At 48.7% G+C, this 18,072-nt stretch overlaps 1 protein-coding gene across 9 annotated transcripts in view; it reads left to right on the forward strand.

Moving 5' to 3' along the window:
* Positions 1 to 18,072, forward strand: part of SEMA4A (semaphorin 4A) — an 83,190-nt gene that overhangs the window by 36,322 nt on the left and 28,796 nt on the right. For all 9 annotated transcript variants that reach the window (XM_081841810.1, XM_081841814.1, XM_081841811.1 and 6 more), the window contains one exon: positions 3,692 to 3,856. In XM_081841810.1, the coding sequence (XP_081697936.1) occupies positions 3,760 to 3,856 (97 nt within the window). In that variant the 5' untranslated portion in view covers positions 3,692 to 3,759. The remainder of the gene's footprint in view (positions 1 to 3,691; positions 3,857 to 18,072) is intronic.

An 18,072-nucleotide genomic window follows, 5' to 3' on the forward strand; every position in this document is an offset into this window, starting at 1 on the left:
GCGTTGTAAGCTTGCAACACAAGGCAAATTCCTTGGGATGCTTTGGGATTACTTCTGGGCCTTCCAGGGGCAATTTAATTGGCTAAGCATCTGTGTCAAGCTTTGGTCACCTGAAGGCATAAGTTTCAGTGGATGGACAAAAAGCTCCATCCTAAACCAAGAAGGAGAATTGGGGGACCAGTTTAGACAATGGCATGGATGTATGAGCCGGACTACATAATGCTCACGTAATCTCCTGGCATATGCCAATAATTTTGGAGGAGTTGCCAGTTTGAACAGAGAAACCAATAGGTGAAAGGCTGCCTGCTTGACCTTACCTCTGTTTGCTCTAAGTAAACTGGCTGGAGCAGGTAAAATGCGGGAGACTTTCTCCAGCACCTGGTACCCCTCTATTGTTTACAGAATCACAGAATTGTAGAGTTGGAAGGGACCACGAGGATCATCTAGTCCAACCCTCTGCAGTGCAGGAATCTTTAAGAAACAAGAAGGCAAATTACTCCCTCTGATTTCGCAAATACCCTTGTGGTCCGATGCAATTCCTAAGCATTTCTGGTCACTGGTTTGCCAACAATGAAAAGAATTTACAATACTGTATTGAATGTCCAGTCCGTCTGTGCCAAATATTGAAAAAATAATAAAGGATTGAAAAAGTAAAAAAAGAAAAGAAAGAAAACATTATTTACAGCTTATGGTGGATAAGCTTTAAACCAGCCTTCTTGTACCATGATGGGAGCCATAGCAGCTGAAGAACACCAGGTGGCAAAGACTGCTCTGAATTTTGTGCCAGTACCAGACCACATGGGAAGCTTATGACTTCAGATTCCCTCCTAGGTTTTTGCTACCATTTGTTTTCAGTGGATCTTTCCCAGAGTCCCAGGATTAGTGGCACCTCCTTGTTTGGTGCCTTGCAGAACTCCCCACTCCCTGCCATCTTCACCTAGGGCAAGATAAACTTGTCCCTTAAGTCTTCCTCTTTTCTGCATATTTTTATTGCGAAAGTTTTTACCCTATAGAAGAATGAGAGATTCCAAACATGAAAGTGTGAAACATTAATATGGCAAATAAGATGCACGGCTAATGCTGAAATTGAAGTAAATCAGATGCAAGCAACATCCCTTCTCTCTCCCTCCCCCCCCCCCAAAAAATTGGTACCCTCAGTTACAACATTTCAGTTTCATCTGCCCAGGTACTATCAAAGCATTGAGATCCCTTTGTCCGCTGTTCTAGGAGAGCATCAGGGTTGAACAAAGAAACGCCTGTCTAAGAAACGCCTGAGACAGATTTGCTTTCTGTCCATGTGTTCTAACATACTCCATGGAATGGTGCCAGACCACAAAGAAATTCATCAGTTTAGCTTTTCCTTCTGCCAGTTTTAATGCAACTGATAATTTCCCCACCGTTACAATACTCCACAGTGTGTTTAGCCAATTTATTTATCTTTTTTTAAAATTAATTTTTTATTAAATTTTCTATTAGAAATTAGTCAACACAACCATATTCTCAAATTTCCAATTTTTGGACTTCCACCAGCTCCTCTACCAATCATCCATATTTTTATTTATTATTTATTTATCATTGATTACATCTGTATCCCACCTCTCTTCCAAGGAGTTCAAGATGGTATGCATACTTATCCCTCCCATTTTATCCTCACAACAAACCTGCAAGGTAGGTTAGGCTGGGAGGCAGTCACTAGCCCAAGATCACCACCCAGTGAGCTTTATGGCCAAGTTGGGATTTGAAACCTGGTCTGACCAAAAGAAAGTTATCAAAGGTTTGTACACAAAATCCCCATTTTGTACACAAAATCCCCATTTTGTACACAAAAAACCCCATTTTCTCCATCCCATATACTGAGAAGAGCCAACTGCAGAGTGAGAGTCACATAATTGTTTGCATTTACAGCAAATAAATGCTTTGTAGCATTTATTCAGGCAAATATCACAGTCCAATATGAAACAATGTGGGGGCAATCCCAGCACAGGTATATGTAAGAAAAACCTAACTTCACAGCCTCTCCAGCAGTTATAGCCCTAAGAGCCAGAAATGTGTGCCAGGCGCAGAGAGGTAAGATCCCATTGATGGATCCAATTTAAATGGCATTCTCTGGCCATTGCAGAAATTGATTTAACTAGTTGCTTATCCCATATATCAGCGCAGCACTCATGTGTGATAGACTGTTCAATATCACATTTCCAAAGCACTTTCAGAGACAATGAAAAGAGCTGGTTGTCTCGTCATTTAATAAAGAATATATTTTTGGGACCAGACCCTTACCTTAGTACAGTACTGTGTTCATATTCTAGCATCAAGAGCTCAAAGCTGCTGAGCTCTCAGTGCTATATCTTTGCTTGATTTATTGCTGATAAAATGACTGTCAAGAATGTGAAGTTGATTGACATGCATTCCTTGAGGTTTTGTGGGAAGTCCCTCTATGGATAAAGGTGTTTGTATTTATAAAGATCTCTTACTTGGTGCAAGCTTCTCTCATGCCAGTCCCTAAGCTGGACAAATCCACTGTATATGGGTAGTAGAAAGACTGCCACAGGACCAAAGGACGACACAGAGAGAACCTTCTGACAATAAGAGCTGTTCGACAGTAGAACAGTCTCCCTCAGGAGATTGTGGATTCCCCTTCCTTGGAGGTTTTTAAGCAGAGGTGGGATGGCCATCTGTCATGGATGCTTTAGCTAAGATTCCTGCATTGCAAGGGGTTGGACTAGATGACCCTTGGGGTATCTTCCAACTCTACAATTCTATGACCCAGGCTGGATTAAGACCTTTAGAAGTCCTAACCAATGAAAAGATTATTTTACACACACACACAACCTGTGTAAATCAAAATTTAATGTCTTTAATGTATTTTTAATCTTTGTTGGAAGCCGCCCAGAGTGACTGGGGAAACCCAGCCAGATGGGTGGGGTACAAATAATAAAAATTAAAAATAAATAGAAACAATACTAAACCATGAAATATAATTTTATTTTTCAAAATGACACAAAACTGACATGTATGCTGAAATATACATGCATAGATGACATGTGTAACACAGGACAGGATCTGGCTTCCTTACTCTGGTTCAATGTACATTAGTGGGGCGTCCCCTGGTTTATTTCAGGATGAGTAATAAAAAGAGAACAGAAAAATGGGGGGAGATTTCTTTTACAATTCTGGTTTTCCCCACAATGCCTACTTTAGTGTTTTCCTTTTCGAAATATCAAATGTCAAGCTTTTTGCAAAGTTTCTCATTTAGGGGGTGGGGTTGCCCAAAGCACGTGCTCAGTCTGCCTGTTGGGTAATCCAGCTCTGGAGAGACCCCTTCCATTAAATTGTCTCTCCACTCCTTCCAAACCAGGACAGTGGTTTTGGTAAACTGATTTCAGATCCAGTCTAAACTGCAGAGTTAATTCAGAATTAAGATTCTGCTTTCTGCTTTGGTTAATTCCATTCCCAGCCGTGGTCTCTGCGTTGCATTGTGTAGAAAGGCCTCCTCTTTTCCTTCCTGCTTCACTGGAACAACCACAAGCAGAAACACTCTGAGGATGCCATCATGGCAGCAAAATACCGCACACAGTATTTAGAAATCTGCCTTCTGATCAGCTAACCCAGTTCCGCTCCAGACAAGCAGTGGGCCAAATACGTTCTCTTCCTGGTGGTTGACTTCCTTTTTTCTCCTCTTCTGCTTTAACAGCTACCAAGCTAGCTGCCCCTCCGCCACTCTCAACCAACCCAGCTACTGCCGTCTGCTAATAACCAGCCATGAACTCCGGACAGTCTTCCCACCTCTTGGGCTGCCTCTTGATGTTTGCGGCTGCTCTGGCCACAGATCAGATGCCAAGGCTAACCTTCCGGAAAGGTGAGTAACTCGAAGGACAGGGATAGCAGCAGCAGCACCCAGGGGGAGATACTGAAAGGGGGCTTTGAAAGAGAACGAGGGAGATTTGGAAGAGGGAAGGCAACCTGGGTTGAGATGAGTGTTTTTGATGATTGAACTGCTTATGAATGCAAGCTTGGAAATGAGTACCGAGAGCTGAATTTCCACACAGGGTTTGAGTAGGGTTCTTTCCAAAAACCAAACCAAGCATGAGTAGGTTTCTAGTCCTCATGGTGGCAAAGATAGGCTTGCAACTGCAGCAATGACACTCAGCTCTGCCGTACTTGTCTTATGACTTGCACTCTCCCTCACTGAAGCAGCCTCCCAGAACACCTCCTCAAAACTCACCTTTGGATTTTTAGGGTTCTATCCAACTAAGGCTGTGCCAACATTGCCGCCTTAGATTGCTGTGAAGTTGTTTGTTCCTCTGGGGCATTTCACGGCTCTTTCTCCTCTAGCTGTTTGCATCAGCACGTTCACATCATTAGCGTGTCAGATTCATTTCTGTTTGTTTACATACCACAGGGGTATTGACAGCAGAGATGTCTTTTCCCTATGCATAGTTCCCATAGTTCCCTGTGAAGAGGGACTGATCATTAACTGCTCTTGAAAACTGTAGCTCTGTGAGGGGAATAGGGGCCTCCTAACAACTCTCAGCACCCTGTACAAACTACGGCTCCCAGAATTCTTTGGGGGAAGCGTTGACTGTTTAAGGGGTGTCACAGTGATTTAAATGTACTGTGTGAATGTAGCCTGATATTATCCTTGAAGGCCAAGCCTCTCTCACACTAGGGGACAGAGGTCTGGCTCTCCAGAAGGAGGACAAACAGGCCAGGCTAAACTGCCACTGGCTCCCCTTCTTCGCTTGGGCCTTGCAGCTCAGACCTGACTCATAGGTCAGCAGAGCAGCGTGGGATGTCTTCTTTCCATGGCACTGCTAAGACACTTATTTCTGAAAACCATATTAAGGCAATGTCTTTATTAGCCTAACCAAAGTGTCCTCACAAAACATTCTGGGGCACAATGTATGTGCTCTTCCAATGAGCAATCAGTTGAGGGACACATTTAAAAAATGAAGGAACATGCTTAAAATGGCCTCCCCTTCTAACACAATTAGGTAACTTAGGCCCCACTGATACCACACATTTAAATTATTATTTATTGGATTTATATGCCACCCTATACCCGCAGGGTGGTTCACAGAATAAAATCATAATATAAAACCACAAAATACATAATCAAAATAAAAACAACAACCCAATAACCCCGCCCCCAAAAGGTCATAGGATGTCAAGGGGCAGAGGGTGTTAGATCGCTGATTTCAGCAGTTAAGAGGCCCTTATTGCCCACAATTGTTGCAGCTCCCTGTGAAGAGGAGTGAATTGTTAAACCACTCTGGGAACTGTAGTTCTGTGAGGGGAATAGGGGCCTCCTAACAACTCTCAGCACCCTTAACAAACTATGTCTCCCAGGATTATTTAGAGGAAAGCCATGACTGTTTTAAATGTATGGTGTGGCTGTGGCCAAAGAGACAGTGCCCCTGTCTAAGGCCAGCTGGCAAGTTTATGGTGTCAGAGGTCAGATTCAAACAAGGGCCGCCTTGATATTTTCACCGCTACAGCCACACCACCGTCCATATGCACCAGCTCATATGTGTCTGTGTCCATACACATTCATTGTGCACCAGTGTAGCATAGTGGTGATAGTGGTGAACCTGGAACTGAGAGGACCCCAGGTTCGAATCTGTGAAGTTCATTGAGGTGACCTTGGAGCAGTTCCCCATCTCTCTGGGAAGACCAAACTGAAGAATTTGCTGCTGTAGGATGCAATGGTGTCCCATCAGCTTTAGAAGGAGGCTGGGCAAATCAACGGAGGCATAGGGAGTCTCTTTCGAGGAGCTGAGGTTCCTTTGGCCCCTCCAATAAAATATTTGAGGTGGCCAGCCCTCCCCTCCTGAAGTTGATGTGTTTTGTGATTGATTATGCAGGGCAGGGCTTACCTGGGCTCCCCCAATATTTTATTCAAGTTGGCACCCCTATGTAGAGGATAAGGTTATTGAAGGGTCCAGTCCCAATGGCTTTGTGTTGGAGGTGGTGTGCCTTTGGTTCCCAGTTGCTGGGGAACATGAGTGGGGAGAATGGCTGCTTTTGCACTCGGGTCTTGCTTTCAAGCTCCCCAGAAGAGGCATCTGGTTGGCTGCTGTGTGCATCCAGAGAGAAAGAGAGAGATAGGCATGCATACTGCCGAACTCATCAATGGCTGAAGAGCAGTAATTTTTATCCCAGTCGACATCTGCATTGGATTTTACATTGTTTTTAGATATGTCTTTATTGTTAAATCACTTTGGGAAGTTTCAGGGCAAGTGTTTCCTAAATGAAATGAAATGAAATGTCATAAATGAATAGATGGTACTATTGCACACTGCCCCAATCTTGGAGCGGTGAAAGACTCCAGGCACTTACCCAGAGTTGGATTTCTTTAGGAATGAAGGGCAGCAGAGACTGGGATGTCCTTAGGAGATATAATTTTATTCACACATATATACAAGCTGAGCATGGGGTGGAGTGGGGGTGGGGGCTCTAAGTGTTAACATCCCACCAGATCTTGCCTCCTCGGCCAAAACTCCCACATACAAATTCATGGAGGATAAGGATCCACAATACCTCTGCTCTTCCTCCATGTTTGGAGGCAACAATGGTTCTGAATCCCATAGGAAGGGAGAGGGATCTTGGGATCAGGTCCTGCCAGCAGATTTCCCACAGGCATCTGAGTGGCCACCATGGGAACAGGACAATGGACTAGATGGGCCACTGGCCTGTTCCAGCAGGCTCTGCTTGTGTTCATATGTTCTTACACAAAGCCCTTCCATTGGCTTATTGTTCCTTTTCCTAGGATGATGGTGGCATCCAGCTGGGTGAGGGGTGTGTGGGAAATGCCCAGGTTCGCCTGGCTACTTCATTATATATTTTTAGGCGACAGGCATAAACGTTCCTCTTCAACCAGGCCTTTGGCTGATTGACATCCTACAGCCTTTTAATTGTATCTGTGGGGTGGGAGCTATTGTTTTGTTATTTTGATTTAATTATTTACTGTGTTTTATCTTGTGATTTTATTCTGTGAACCACCCTGATCTTTTGAAGGACAGTATATAAATAAAATAATAAATACAATACCTGGAGAGCATCATTACCAGGTCGCTGATGAGAATGCTTTACTGGCCATCTGAAGTCATGATCTGGTCTGACTGGTTCATCTCACCTTGGGCTGCTCGGTGCAGACTCCATTGAGATGAATGAGCATGACCAACTTTGCTCCATGAATTTCAGCAGATCTGCCCTGAGAAGTGCTAGCAGTGGCCCCAATCCTCTGCCTATACGCTCATTGCTCACACAGATGCTTGTTTGTGGTACGCAAGTGAGCAGAGGGGCTTTCTTCCTCCACACTGGCTTAATTTAGCAGCCCACAGCTCTGGCCATTGAACTGCTCTGTGCAAAGGAAACTTATCAAGCGGCCGGAGGGTGGGAGGAAGACGGAGTGGTGGCAGCAGTTCCTTTGTCAACCCAAAATAGAGCCAGTGTGGTAAAAGCAGCATCTTCCGGCAGTAATTACTCGGACATCTGTGCTGCCGACGTGTAGGAAACAAACAGCAGCTGCTGCCTCTCCAGCCCATTGATTCCTTCTCTCCGATCGTTTTTTGCTGTGAGATGGAGACTGGAGTGGGTCAGAAAGAGAAAAGTGGGCAGGGGCTGGCTGTGGACTAGATAGGAAGCTGCCGCAGACTAAGTCCAACCCTGTACCATGGAGCTATGGCTTTTCCTCTCTGAATCAAGCAAGGTTCTAGACCACATGTTTCTGAATAAAGGGCTGCTTTTAATAAGAAGCTGCCTTGCACAAAATCAGACTATTGCTCCGTCTAGTTATCAGGACTGTCAAGACAGACTGGTAGTGGCTCTTCATGGTTTCAGGCAGTGGTCTTTTCTGGCCCTACCTGGAGATGCCAGAGATTGAAGCTGGAACCTTGTGCATTCAAAGCAGATGTTCGGTCATCACACTTTGACGCCCCCCTCCCCCACCCAACCTGGACCTAGGGAAACTCCATGGAGGCTGTCCAATGCAAACTAAGTGCACTTAAACCTCTGGAAGCCAATGTACACAAGACCGTTTCAGGCCTAGGGCCAAAATTCTTGTGGGTTTTTTGGGAGGGGGGAGGGAGGGGAGGACCCTAAAAATACACTTGTGCATGGGTGGGTGTCGGGGAGAGGGTTTTTTTTATTTAATTTAAATGTGGGTTACATAATCTGAACTTCCAACTCAAACTAAATCCTCAAAGTGGAGATTAATATATATATATCATTGTGCACACACCTCCAGAGCATGAGAAATTTTGGGAAGGACCTTGGCTCGATGGGAGAGCATATATATTTAGCCAACTGAAGGTCCCAGGCTTTAAAACCCTGATATCTCCAAGTAGTGCTATGAGAGATCCCATCTGAAACCCTGGATTGCTGCTGCCAGTCAAGTAAATAGGATGAATGACCAGTCCAGATGGATGAATGGGCAGTTCCAGTATAAGGAATCTTCCTATTTACAGTAAATCAGCCTTTTTGTTCAGAAACGTGGACTAGAAACATACAGTACTTTATTTTGAGGGGATGGACCCCATAGTTCTGGGACTGAGCATCTAATACCTCCACTGCATGCAGAAGCTGCTAGTTTCAATCCCTGGCATTTACTTGGAAAGCTAGGAACGTCACTTGTCTGAAATTCTGGATAGATGATGGTGATGATGATGATGCAGTTTGGATAGTCCTGAGATAGATGGAACATGGAACAATGGTCTTCCTAAGTTGCTATGCCTTTGGGAAGGGCCGCAGCTCAGGAGTAAAACATCTGCTCTGCATTCAGAAAGTCCCATCTTCAATGCCCAGCATCTCCAAGTATTGCTAGGAAAGAAATGCTGCCTGAAACCTCAGAGAGCCACTGCCAGTCATTGTAGGCCATGCTGAGCTAGATAGACTAATGGTCAGACAGACTCAGTATAAGACAGCTTCCCATTTTCCTAAATCCCAGTGGTGCTGCACTTACTCAGGCTTGGTGCCCTTTGGAATGAGGCAGCTGGGGGCTCGCTGCCAGTTTATAACTCTGAGAGCCATTTACAGATATACTAGTTGTGTGGAGGGGATGGAGGCACCCAGCCAATGTCTGCTGCTCCCATATCAGACTTTAGGGTGACCGCCAGCACCCTAAGAACCCCAAACTCTGCTCTCCGTGTCTGTTCTCAGTCTGGACCGTCTTCCCTTTGCACAGACCCCTGGATGACATCTGTCACAGCCACCCAGGTGGGTCCCAGCTCACGAGAGACCTTACTCCGTTGTAGTTTACTTACAGGAAAAGTTTATTGAAGATAATTGCTTCTTTCACAGTTCAGCATTGTGGCTGTACGTCTGTCACGTTAGACCGCCGTAGTCCCCCTCTGACTCCTCCCCTCCTCCACACCAACTTAATAGCCTGGCTCTAGACCACCTCTTCCTCTCCTTTCTTTTCCGCAGGGTCTTTCTGCCCCCCTGGGTTCTCTCTTTCCGGGATTCGCCTGAGGCTGAATCCTCTGCCGCCTCCTGCCCCCTCCTTCTGGCTTTGGGGCCGGGCTCCTCCTCTGAGCTTTCCCCACTTCCGCGCGCCTCTATGTTTGAACTTGGCGCGCGTACGTTGCTTTTGACCTTTCCTTCGTCCTCTATACTGCCCCCTGTTCCACTCTCTACCCTTTCCGGCTGAACACCTTGCTCCAACCCCCTCTCTCTGTTTTCTCCTGTTCCTCCTCCCTCCGAGAGGCTGACAACTCCACCCCCTTTACTCCGTTCCGGCTGAGACCCCTCTGACAGCGTCTGTGCTTCACTGGGCTTTCTCCCCTCCTTCCCTGACTTTTCACAGCTTCTCTCTTCTCCTGCTTTTCGCCTGATCATGCTAGCTCCCTTTTGGGAATCCTCTGACTCACTGCTTAGGCTCATAGATTCCCTTCGAATTCCGTCATCTTCTTCCTCGTCTCTCTCTCCCTCCTCCCACTCGCTTTCCGTCTCCTCTGCCATCTCCTCACTTCTCCCAGAAACCCTGACATCCATCCCCCCCTCGAAGCCCCCCCTTCCCCCCTCCCGGTCGCTGGGTGCAGGTTGAGGGAAATGTGGTTCTTCCTGGGTCGGTTCAGGATACCGGGTGTCCACGTCAATCTTCTCCTCTGGCAGCTCCGTATACGTGTGTTCGAACTCGGGTTCCCCCCCTGAAGGCATCACAGTCTCTTCCTCCCTCACTGCTTCTCCTGGCGCTGCCTGCCAAGGACCTATCATCCACCTCTGACTCCATACCTCCCTTGGCTGATCCACCCACCAATAAGGGTTTGTCTCTCCCCCCCCCAGGCGGGGATCCCTGGTCGGGCTTGTTTTGGGCGTAGAGCCCTCGGGCGAGGAGAAACCCCCGAACGTGCTGCCCGACAAAGTGGGCGTGAAAAGCCAATCATCAAAATACTCCTCGGGCATGGGTTTGTGCGGAAAAATTGCATGAAACTCCTCCTTCAACAGGGGTTCGTCCAAAGCGTAACCCGGCACCCAGCTATTTGCAGAGACTGGAGTGCCTTCCCTGGCGAGAAAATATTCAACTCCCTCCTCCCCCCATCGTGAATCCAGTATCTCTGTGACCTCATTAAGAGGTTCTGGTCTTGGCGACTCCCCTCTCTCAGGCGCCCTTCTACGTGGCTCTGGAGGTGCTCCTGACTCTTGAAACCTGTGTGGGGCTTTGTAGGGAGTGAGCACCGACCTATGAAAGACCGGGTGCACCCTGGAACCCTCCGGAAGGGCTAGGCGAAAAGCCACCGGATTGATCTTAGCCTCAACTTGATATGGTCCTAGCTGCCTGTGTTCTAACTTCTTTTTGGCCAACGACCTGGCCGGCATCGCGTGGGCTGCTAACCATACCCAGTCCCCAACCTGAATGTCTTCCCCCGCCCTTCTGTGTTTGTCGGCTTGCACCTTATACGCCTGCTTTGCCAGCTCCAAATGTCTCCGCAGCTCCTCGTGCACCTCTTGCAACTCTGCTGCAAACTGGTCGGCATTTTGAGGTCCCCCCCCTTCAGGTGCTGTAAAGCTCGGGAAGGTTCTGGGATGACGTCCATAGTTCGCGAAGAAAGGCGTCACCCCGGTGGATGCGTGCTTCGTGTTGTTGTAGGCGAACTCAGCCATCGGCAGGTAGTCCACCCACGCCGCGGGTCGCTGGTTGGCGTAACACCGTAGGTACTGCTGCATGATCGCGTTGACCCTCTCCGCTTGACCGTTGGTCTGTGGATGCCTCGCCGACGTCAGGTTGATCTTGACGTGCAAGATACCCAGAAGCTTCCGCCAGAAAGTGGAAACAAATTGGCGCCCCCTGTCGGACAAGACGGACTGCGGTAGTCCATGCACTCTGAAGACGTGATCGATGAAGAGCTTTGCGGTCTGTTCTGCCGTCGCCACCTTGGCACAAGGAATGAAGTGCGCCATCTTGGTGAACAAGTCCACAACCACTAACACCGCCGTCTTACCTCTGGAGCTGGGCAGGTCTGTAACAAAGTCCAACGCTACCCTCTCCCACGGTTGCTGCGGTGTCTCCAGCGGTTCTAACAATCCCGCCTGCTTCTGATGCACTGGTTTGGACCTCTGGCAGATATCGCACCTGGCTACGTAGTCCGCCACCTCTCCTCTCATCTGGGGCCACCAAAAGTCCCTTGCCACCAACTCCATCGTCTTCTCTTTGCCGAAATGGCCCGCACTCGGGGCATCGTGCAATTGTTGCAAAACCGTGGCGCGAAGCTCGTCGGTGGGCACGTAAAGGGCGCCCTTGCGAGTCAAAAGTCCATCCTGCAACTGAAACTCATTGTTGTCAGGCGACGCTCTGCGGAGCTCCTCCATCTTGGATTGTGCAAACTGATCCTCTTGCAGCGCGCGTCGCACCGCGTCCAGGTCGACTGCGATGGTAGCGCACGTCCACGCCTGCGGTGCGAAAATGTACTTCGCTGCGATTGGAGCTACTTCCTCCAGGTATTGAGGCTTTCGGGACAGCGCGTCTGCTATAACATTGGAGTCTCCAGGGATGTATTCTATTTTGAAATCGAAATCCGCAAAGAATTCCGCCCAGCGCATGTGTCGTTGGGTTTGCAATTTAGCCGTCCGCCAATACTCCAAGTTCTTGTGATCCGTGCGGACCTGCACCGTGTGCTTGGCTCCTATCAAGAAGTGTCGCCACGCTTTGAAAGCTGCATGAATGGCCAACAACTCCCTGTCCCATATGGTGTAGTTGCGCTCCGTCTTGCTGAGCTTCCGGGAGTAGAATGCACCCGGTCTCCAGTTGCCTTGCGAATCCTCTTGCAAGAGGACGGCCCCAACTGCTCTGTCTGATGCATCTGTCTCTACCCGCATGGGCCTGCCAGGATTCACGTGCAGCAGCTGCTCCTCGGAGGCGAAAAGGCTTTTAAGCTTCCGAAAGGATCGCTCTGCTTGTTCGGTCCAGACGAACTTCTTCTTCTTGGAACTGAGGGTGTCAGTGATTGCCGCCGTCGCGTTTGCAAAACCTTTAATAAACTTGCGATAAAAATTGGCAAAGCCGATGAACCTCTGGACCTCCTTCCGATTTCGAGGGCTTTTCCAGTCCAACAGCGCTTGGACTTTAGTCTTGTCCATGGCCAGTCCCTCGTCGGACAGCTTGTAGCCAAGGAAATCTACCTCTCTCACATCAAACTGGCACTTCTCCAACTTGGCGTACAGCCTGTGTTCCTTCAGCCTCTGCAGAACTTCCTTCACGTCCTTATCGTGATCCTCTGGCGATTCCGAGAAAATCAGGATATCGTCGAGAAAACAGACACACGTCTTGTAGAGGAGACCTGCCAGGACGTGATGCATGAATGCTTGGAAAACATGGCTGCCATTTTGTAGACCGAAGGGCATAACTCTGTATTCGTACGTGCCCAAAGGAGTGAACATGGCCGTCTTCCACTCGTCGCCCTTCCTGATGCGGATGAGGTTGTAAGCTCCACGTAAATCCAGCTTGGTAAAAATCTTCCCCCTCCTGACTGTAGCCAAAAGGTCGTCAATTTTGGGCATGGGGAAGGCCTTGGGCTTAGTTAGTCTGTTTATGAACCGGTAGTCCACAATGAGCCTCTTCTGGGGCGTGTCTTTCTTTTTCACAAAGAAAACAGGACTGCCTCCCGCTGCTTTAGATTCCTGGATGAATCCGCGCTTGAGGTTGTGTTCTATGAACTCCCGAAGCTCTTGCAGCTCGTCTTCCGACATGGAGTACAGCTTGGCAGTTGGCAACTGCGCGCCTGGCACTAAGTCAATCGCGCAGTCGTAAGGTCTGTGAGGCGGCAATTTGTCAGCTTCCTTTTCGCAGAAAACCTCCAAGAACTCCGCGTACTTGTGAGGAACCGCTTGCACCATACTCAGATGCAGCTGCTGTTCGGCTTCTCCTCCTTGATCGGTTTGGATGCAATTCTGGGCGCAATACGATGAACAAAAGGTGATCTGCCTCTGGTACCAAGCAACCGCGGGACTGTGCCTGTCCAGCCAACTCATGCCCAACACGATGGGCGTGTCCGATAAGTGGGTGACATTGAAACTAATAAGCTCTCGATGGTCTCCAATTTGCATCATCATGGGAGGGGTTTGCTGCACCACTTGCCCCCCCAGCAACTTCCTGCCGTCTACCGTGACCACGTTCAGAGGCGTCGTTGCAGGCAGGAGCGCTATGTTATGCTGCTTGACGAACTGTAATCCCACGAAATCGGCGTTGCTTCCCGAATCGATGGTTGTTGGAACCTCGAGAAGTCGCCCATCAGGCAGCTGGAGTGTTGCTGTGAGTAAAACTGCTGGTTTGGGAGGTAAAGGGTCCATGCGGTGCAAGGATGCTGGGGACTTCTCTACAGATCCGCCTGGCTGAGCCCCAGTAGCTCTGCTTCCAGCCAGGCACTGCAGTTTCCCTGAAGCTGCTCCTCTGATTGCACCTCTGCTGTCACAGTTGCTAGTGCTGCAGTGTGCTTCTGGAGCCTCTGGGGGCACTCTTTCGCCATATGGTGTGCACTGTCGCAGATGTAACACTTCCTGGTCCCTCTAGGAGGCTTCGCTTTGGCTGCAGCAGGGATGGGGCTCTGGGATGGCTTTTGAGCCCTAGCACCACCAATCTCCATTGGCTCTTCGCCTTCCTTCCCCATTGGTGAGGGGTGCGCACGGCTGAAATCCCTGTGCACAAAAGGGAGAGCTTTTGCTTGCGCGCGCGCTTGGGCCCCCCCTTCCTCGTGCCACGGACGTCCCTCATGTCGAATTCCTATAGCCAAAGCCCGTTGCACCACGTCTTCCAGGGTCTGGGGTCTGTCCCCCCTTGCGATCTCATCCTTGACGGAGGGGCTCAATCCCTCCCAAAAAAGATCCCTGACCGGTAGACTGTCCTTCGGCCAATCTAAGGCGGTGAGCAATGCAAAAAATTTAGAATGATATTGGCGTACAGTGGCTCTCCCCTGCCTCAGCCCGTGCATCTGCCGGCGCGCAATGTCCTTATCCACAGAGGATTGAAAACAAGCATCCATTGCCTTGATAAACGCATCTGCATTGCGACGGGCTGGTCCATCTTCGCGCCACAGATTGCGTAGCCAAGCCCTGGCCTCCCCATGCAGGTGCGAAACAATAAATCCCACTCTCTCCTCCTCATCTCTAAAATCATGACGGAGTAAATGCAGTGCATACACGACATCTGCCCTGAAGTTGGGATAGTCTTGCAAGTTGCCATTAAAATGCGAAACTAGGGCACCCCCCCTCCTTCCAAGCGCAATGCCCTCCGCTCTGGAGCCCGGGGTCCCCGCCTTGTCCGCATTTTCCCACCTTGCTTGCAAATCCTGGCAGGCTTTCTCCAAGTCAGCATTCTTCTTCTGCGAAGCAATGACTGCCGTTGTGAGAGTGGTAATCTGATCCCGGAGTGCAGCCAGCTGTTCCTCAGCACTCATGGCTGCCCCGTTCGTGAGCTTCGCAAAAAAAAATTTTTGCTTTCAGTGAGAGGGGGACTTTCTGTCTCAGCCACCCAGGTGGGTCCCAGCTCACGAGAGACCTTACTCCGTTGTAGTTTACTTACAGGAAAAGTTTATTGAAGATAATTGCTTCTTTCACAGTTCAGCATTGTGGCTGTACGTCTGTCACGTTAGACCGCCGTAGTCCCCCTCTGACTCCTCCCCTCCTCCACACCAACTTAATAGCCTGGCTCTAGACCACCTCTTCCTCTCCTTTCTTTTCCGCAGGGTCTTTCTGCCCCCCTGGGTTCTCTCTTTCCGGGATTCGCCTGAGGCTGAATCCTCTGCCGCCTCCTGCCCCCTCCTTCTGGCTTTGGGGCCGGGCTCCTCCTCTGAGCTTTCCCCACTTCCGCGCGCCTCTATGTTTGAACTTGGCGCGCGTACGTTGCTTTTGACCTTTCCTTCGTCCTCTATACTGCCCCCTGTTCCACTCTCTACCCTTTCCGGCTGAACACCTTGCTCCAACCCCCTCTCTCTGTTTTCTCCTGTTCCTCCTCCCTCCGAGAGGCTGACAACTCCCCCCCCTTTACTCCGTTCCGGCTGAGACCCCTCTGACAGCGTCTGTGCTTCACTGGGCTTTCTCCCCTCCTTCCCTGACTTTTCACAGCTTCTCTCTTCTCCTGCTTTTCGCCTGATCATGCTAGCTCCCTTTTGGGAATCCTCTGACTCACTGCTTAGGCTCATAGATTCCCTTCGAATTCCGTCATCTTCTTCCTCGTCTCTCTCTCCCTCCTCCCACTCGCTTTCCGTCTCCTCTGCCATCTCCTCACTTCTCCCAGAAACCCTGACAACATCCTTTGCTTTTCAGATGGCAGGAGAAGAGCTGCTTCAGAACATTAAAAATAGGAATGGTCCTGTATCCAGAAACAATTGGCTAGCAATTTAGTTCCCATGGCAACATTTTGCCCAGGCTATTGACACTCTGTCAAATCCAGGTGTTGCCTCAGGATATTGCTGCACTGATAGCCCTGCTCACATAACAACATGTGTGTGCTTGTATGCATATTTTAAGAATGCTCCCAAAAATCTGACTTGATTTTCTTGCTAGATTTCTTCTTTCTGAAGGGATACCCAGGAATTACCCCTTGTTCTTTTAATTTTAATTAAAAAAACCTGAAGCTTGTAATGTTCCTGTGCAGGAGCTGTCTCATACCGTTGTTCCATCTAACTCAGTATCACCTACACTGACTAGCAGCAACATTCCCAGGGTTTCAGGCAAGGGTGTTTCTCAGCCCTACCTGGAGATGCCGTCAGAGATTGACTCTGGGACCTTCTGCATGCAAGGCAGAGGGTCTACCACTGAGCTACATCCCTCCATTTGTGCTTCCCCTCACTGCCTTGCCATGCTACTGATGTGCATGTAGGCTTTAAGAAAATATTGCAAGGTTGCAGTCTCAATGGGATTGTGTGCACAAGTGCTTAAAATTCTATTTTATGTTGAGTTTGTGCAAGTCCACAGGAGTGTATGTGCGCACATCAGTAAAACACATGCAAGAAATGCACAGTCAGGTTTGCTTCTTTGCAGTGTTTTGGTGGCTCAGTGCATACTTGTGTGATGTTACTATAGCATAAAGCAATGAGAAATGCAAATTCGACTGTTTTTCTCCAATTATGGAATTAATTTTAGGACATCTCCAACTTAAATCAGAATCCAGGTGGACTGGAAGGCTGAGCAGAGTCATCTCTCTGGCTCTGCTCAGAAAGGAAGAGAAGGGGTCCGTCTGCTCCATTGCTAGAAAAGTCAAGGAGAAGAACTAAAAGCTAAATCAAAGAGGGAGCTCTTAGTCTCTGTTTCTATATGTTGGGAGGGGTTCATGCTCCTAGGTGTGCTTGGTCCCCAAACCGACCGCTGCAGCCCTTGGTGCCTCCAAAAGTTTGCCTACCCTTGCTCTTGCAGGCCCACTCAGTGTTTTAATTCTAATCTGAACTGTATCTCACCACTTCCTTCCTCTAAGGTTGTGGTGGGTTTTCATTCAGATAAGTACTGACAGTTTCAGCTCAGAGTGAATATTGCTGCAGATGTTGGCAAGTATTGTTGGTGTGTTCATTGGCTGAAGGGCCCGAACGGATGCATGGGCAGCTAGAGACCCCGAGGCACAAATATAGCCCCAGTGGCTTCCACAGGAACCTAGGAACTTGCCTTCTATAAATTCATCTGATTCAGTATTGTCTGCCCTAACTACCAGCAGCTCCCCTAGGGTTGCACATGGGGGTCGTCGTCCCCCCATCTTGCTTGGAAATGCCATGGGACGAACCTTCTGCACATAGAAAAGATGCTCTACCACTGAGTTATAGACCTTTTCATTTGGATCTTGACACAACCTGTGGGAAAGGACCATAGCTCAGTGGGAGAGCCCTTGCAAGCAGAAGGTCCCAGGTTCAACCCCCAACATCCTCCGGGTAGGACTAGGAGAGGCCCTGCCTGAAACTCTGTAGAGTCATTGCCATCCACCGTAGACAATGCTGAGATAGATGAGCCATCTCTGTCTAAGTAGGCTCCCTATGTCTCTGTGTCCTTGTGCATAGTCCCGATCCCAAGCAAATGTAACTCTGACACAAGTGTTTAGGAAGCCATAGAAAGCTTGTGGCAATATGTTACTGTTTGGGGTGGGGGCTGCCTAACTGGGGAGGGGGTAGTCACATAGATTCTGTTAACAATGTTCTCCCTATATACCCCTTTCCTGCTGCTGTTCTAACTTTGCATTTCCTAACCCCTACCCTTGATAAATCACTCTCTCCCTTTATTTATTTGCTTCCTAGATTCTAGGTTGGAAACCTCCAACCAAATTTCCTGGGCAGCTGTTTTGCCCATCTTTGCCTTTGGTGTGGGGGGACTTAGCATATAAGTTATCATAGAATCGTAGAGTCAGAAGGCACCATGAGGATCATTTAGTCCAACCCCCTGCAATGCAGGGATTTGCATCTGTCCCATACAGGGATTGAATCTGCAACCGTGGCTTTATCAGCACCATGCTCTAACCAGCTGAGCTGGCACTGTGACGTCAATGCATCTTGTCCTTACTGCTGGTGCATGGAAATGCTTGGGCAGTGAAGTAGGATGCTGGCCCTGCCCTCACTTCTCCATCAGGTCACCATGGCTCTGCAAAGTTAAATGGGTAATTCCCAA

Source organism: Podarcis erhardii, assembly GCF_964252035.2.
Source record: "Podarcis erhardii genome assembly, chromosome: 15".
Taxonomy (NCBI): Eukaryota; Metazoa; Chordata; class Lepidosauria; order Squamata; family Lacertidae; genus Podarcis; species Podarcis erhardii.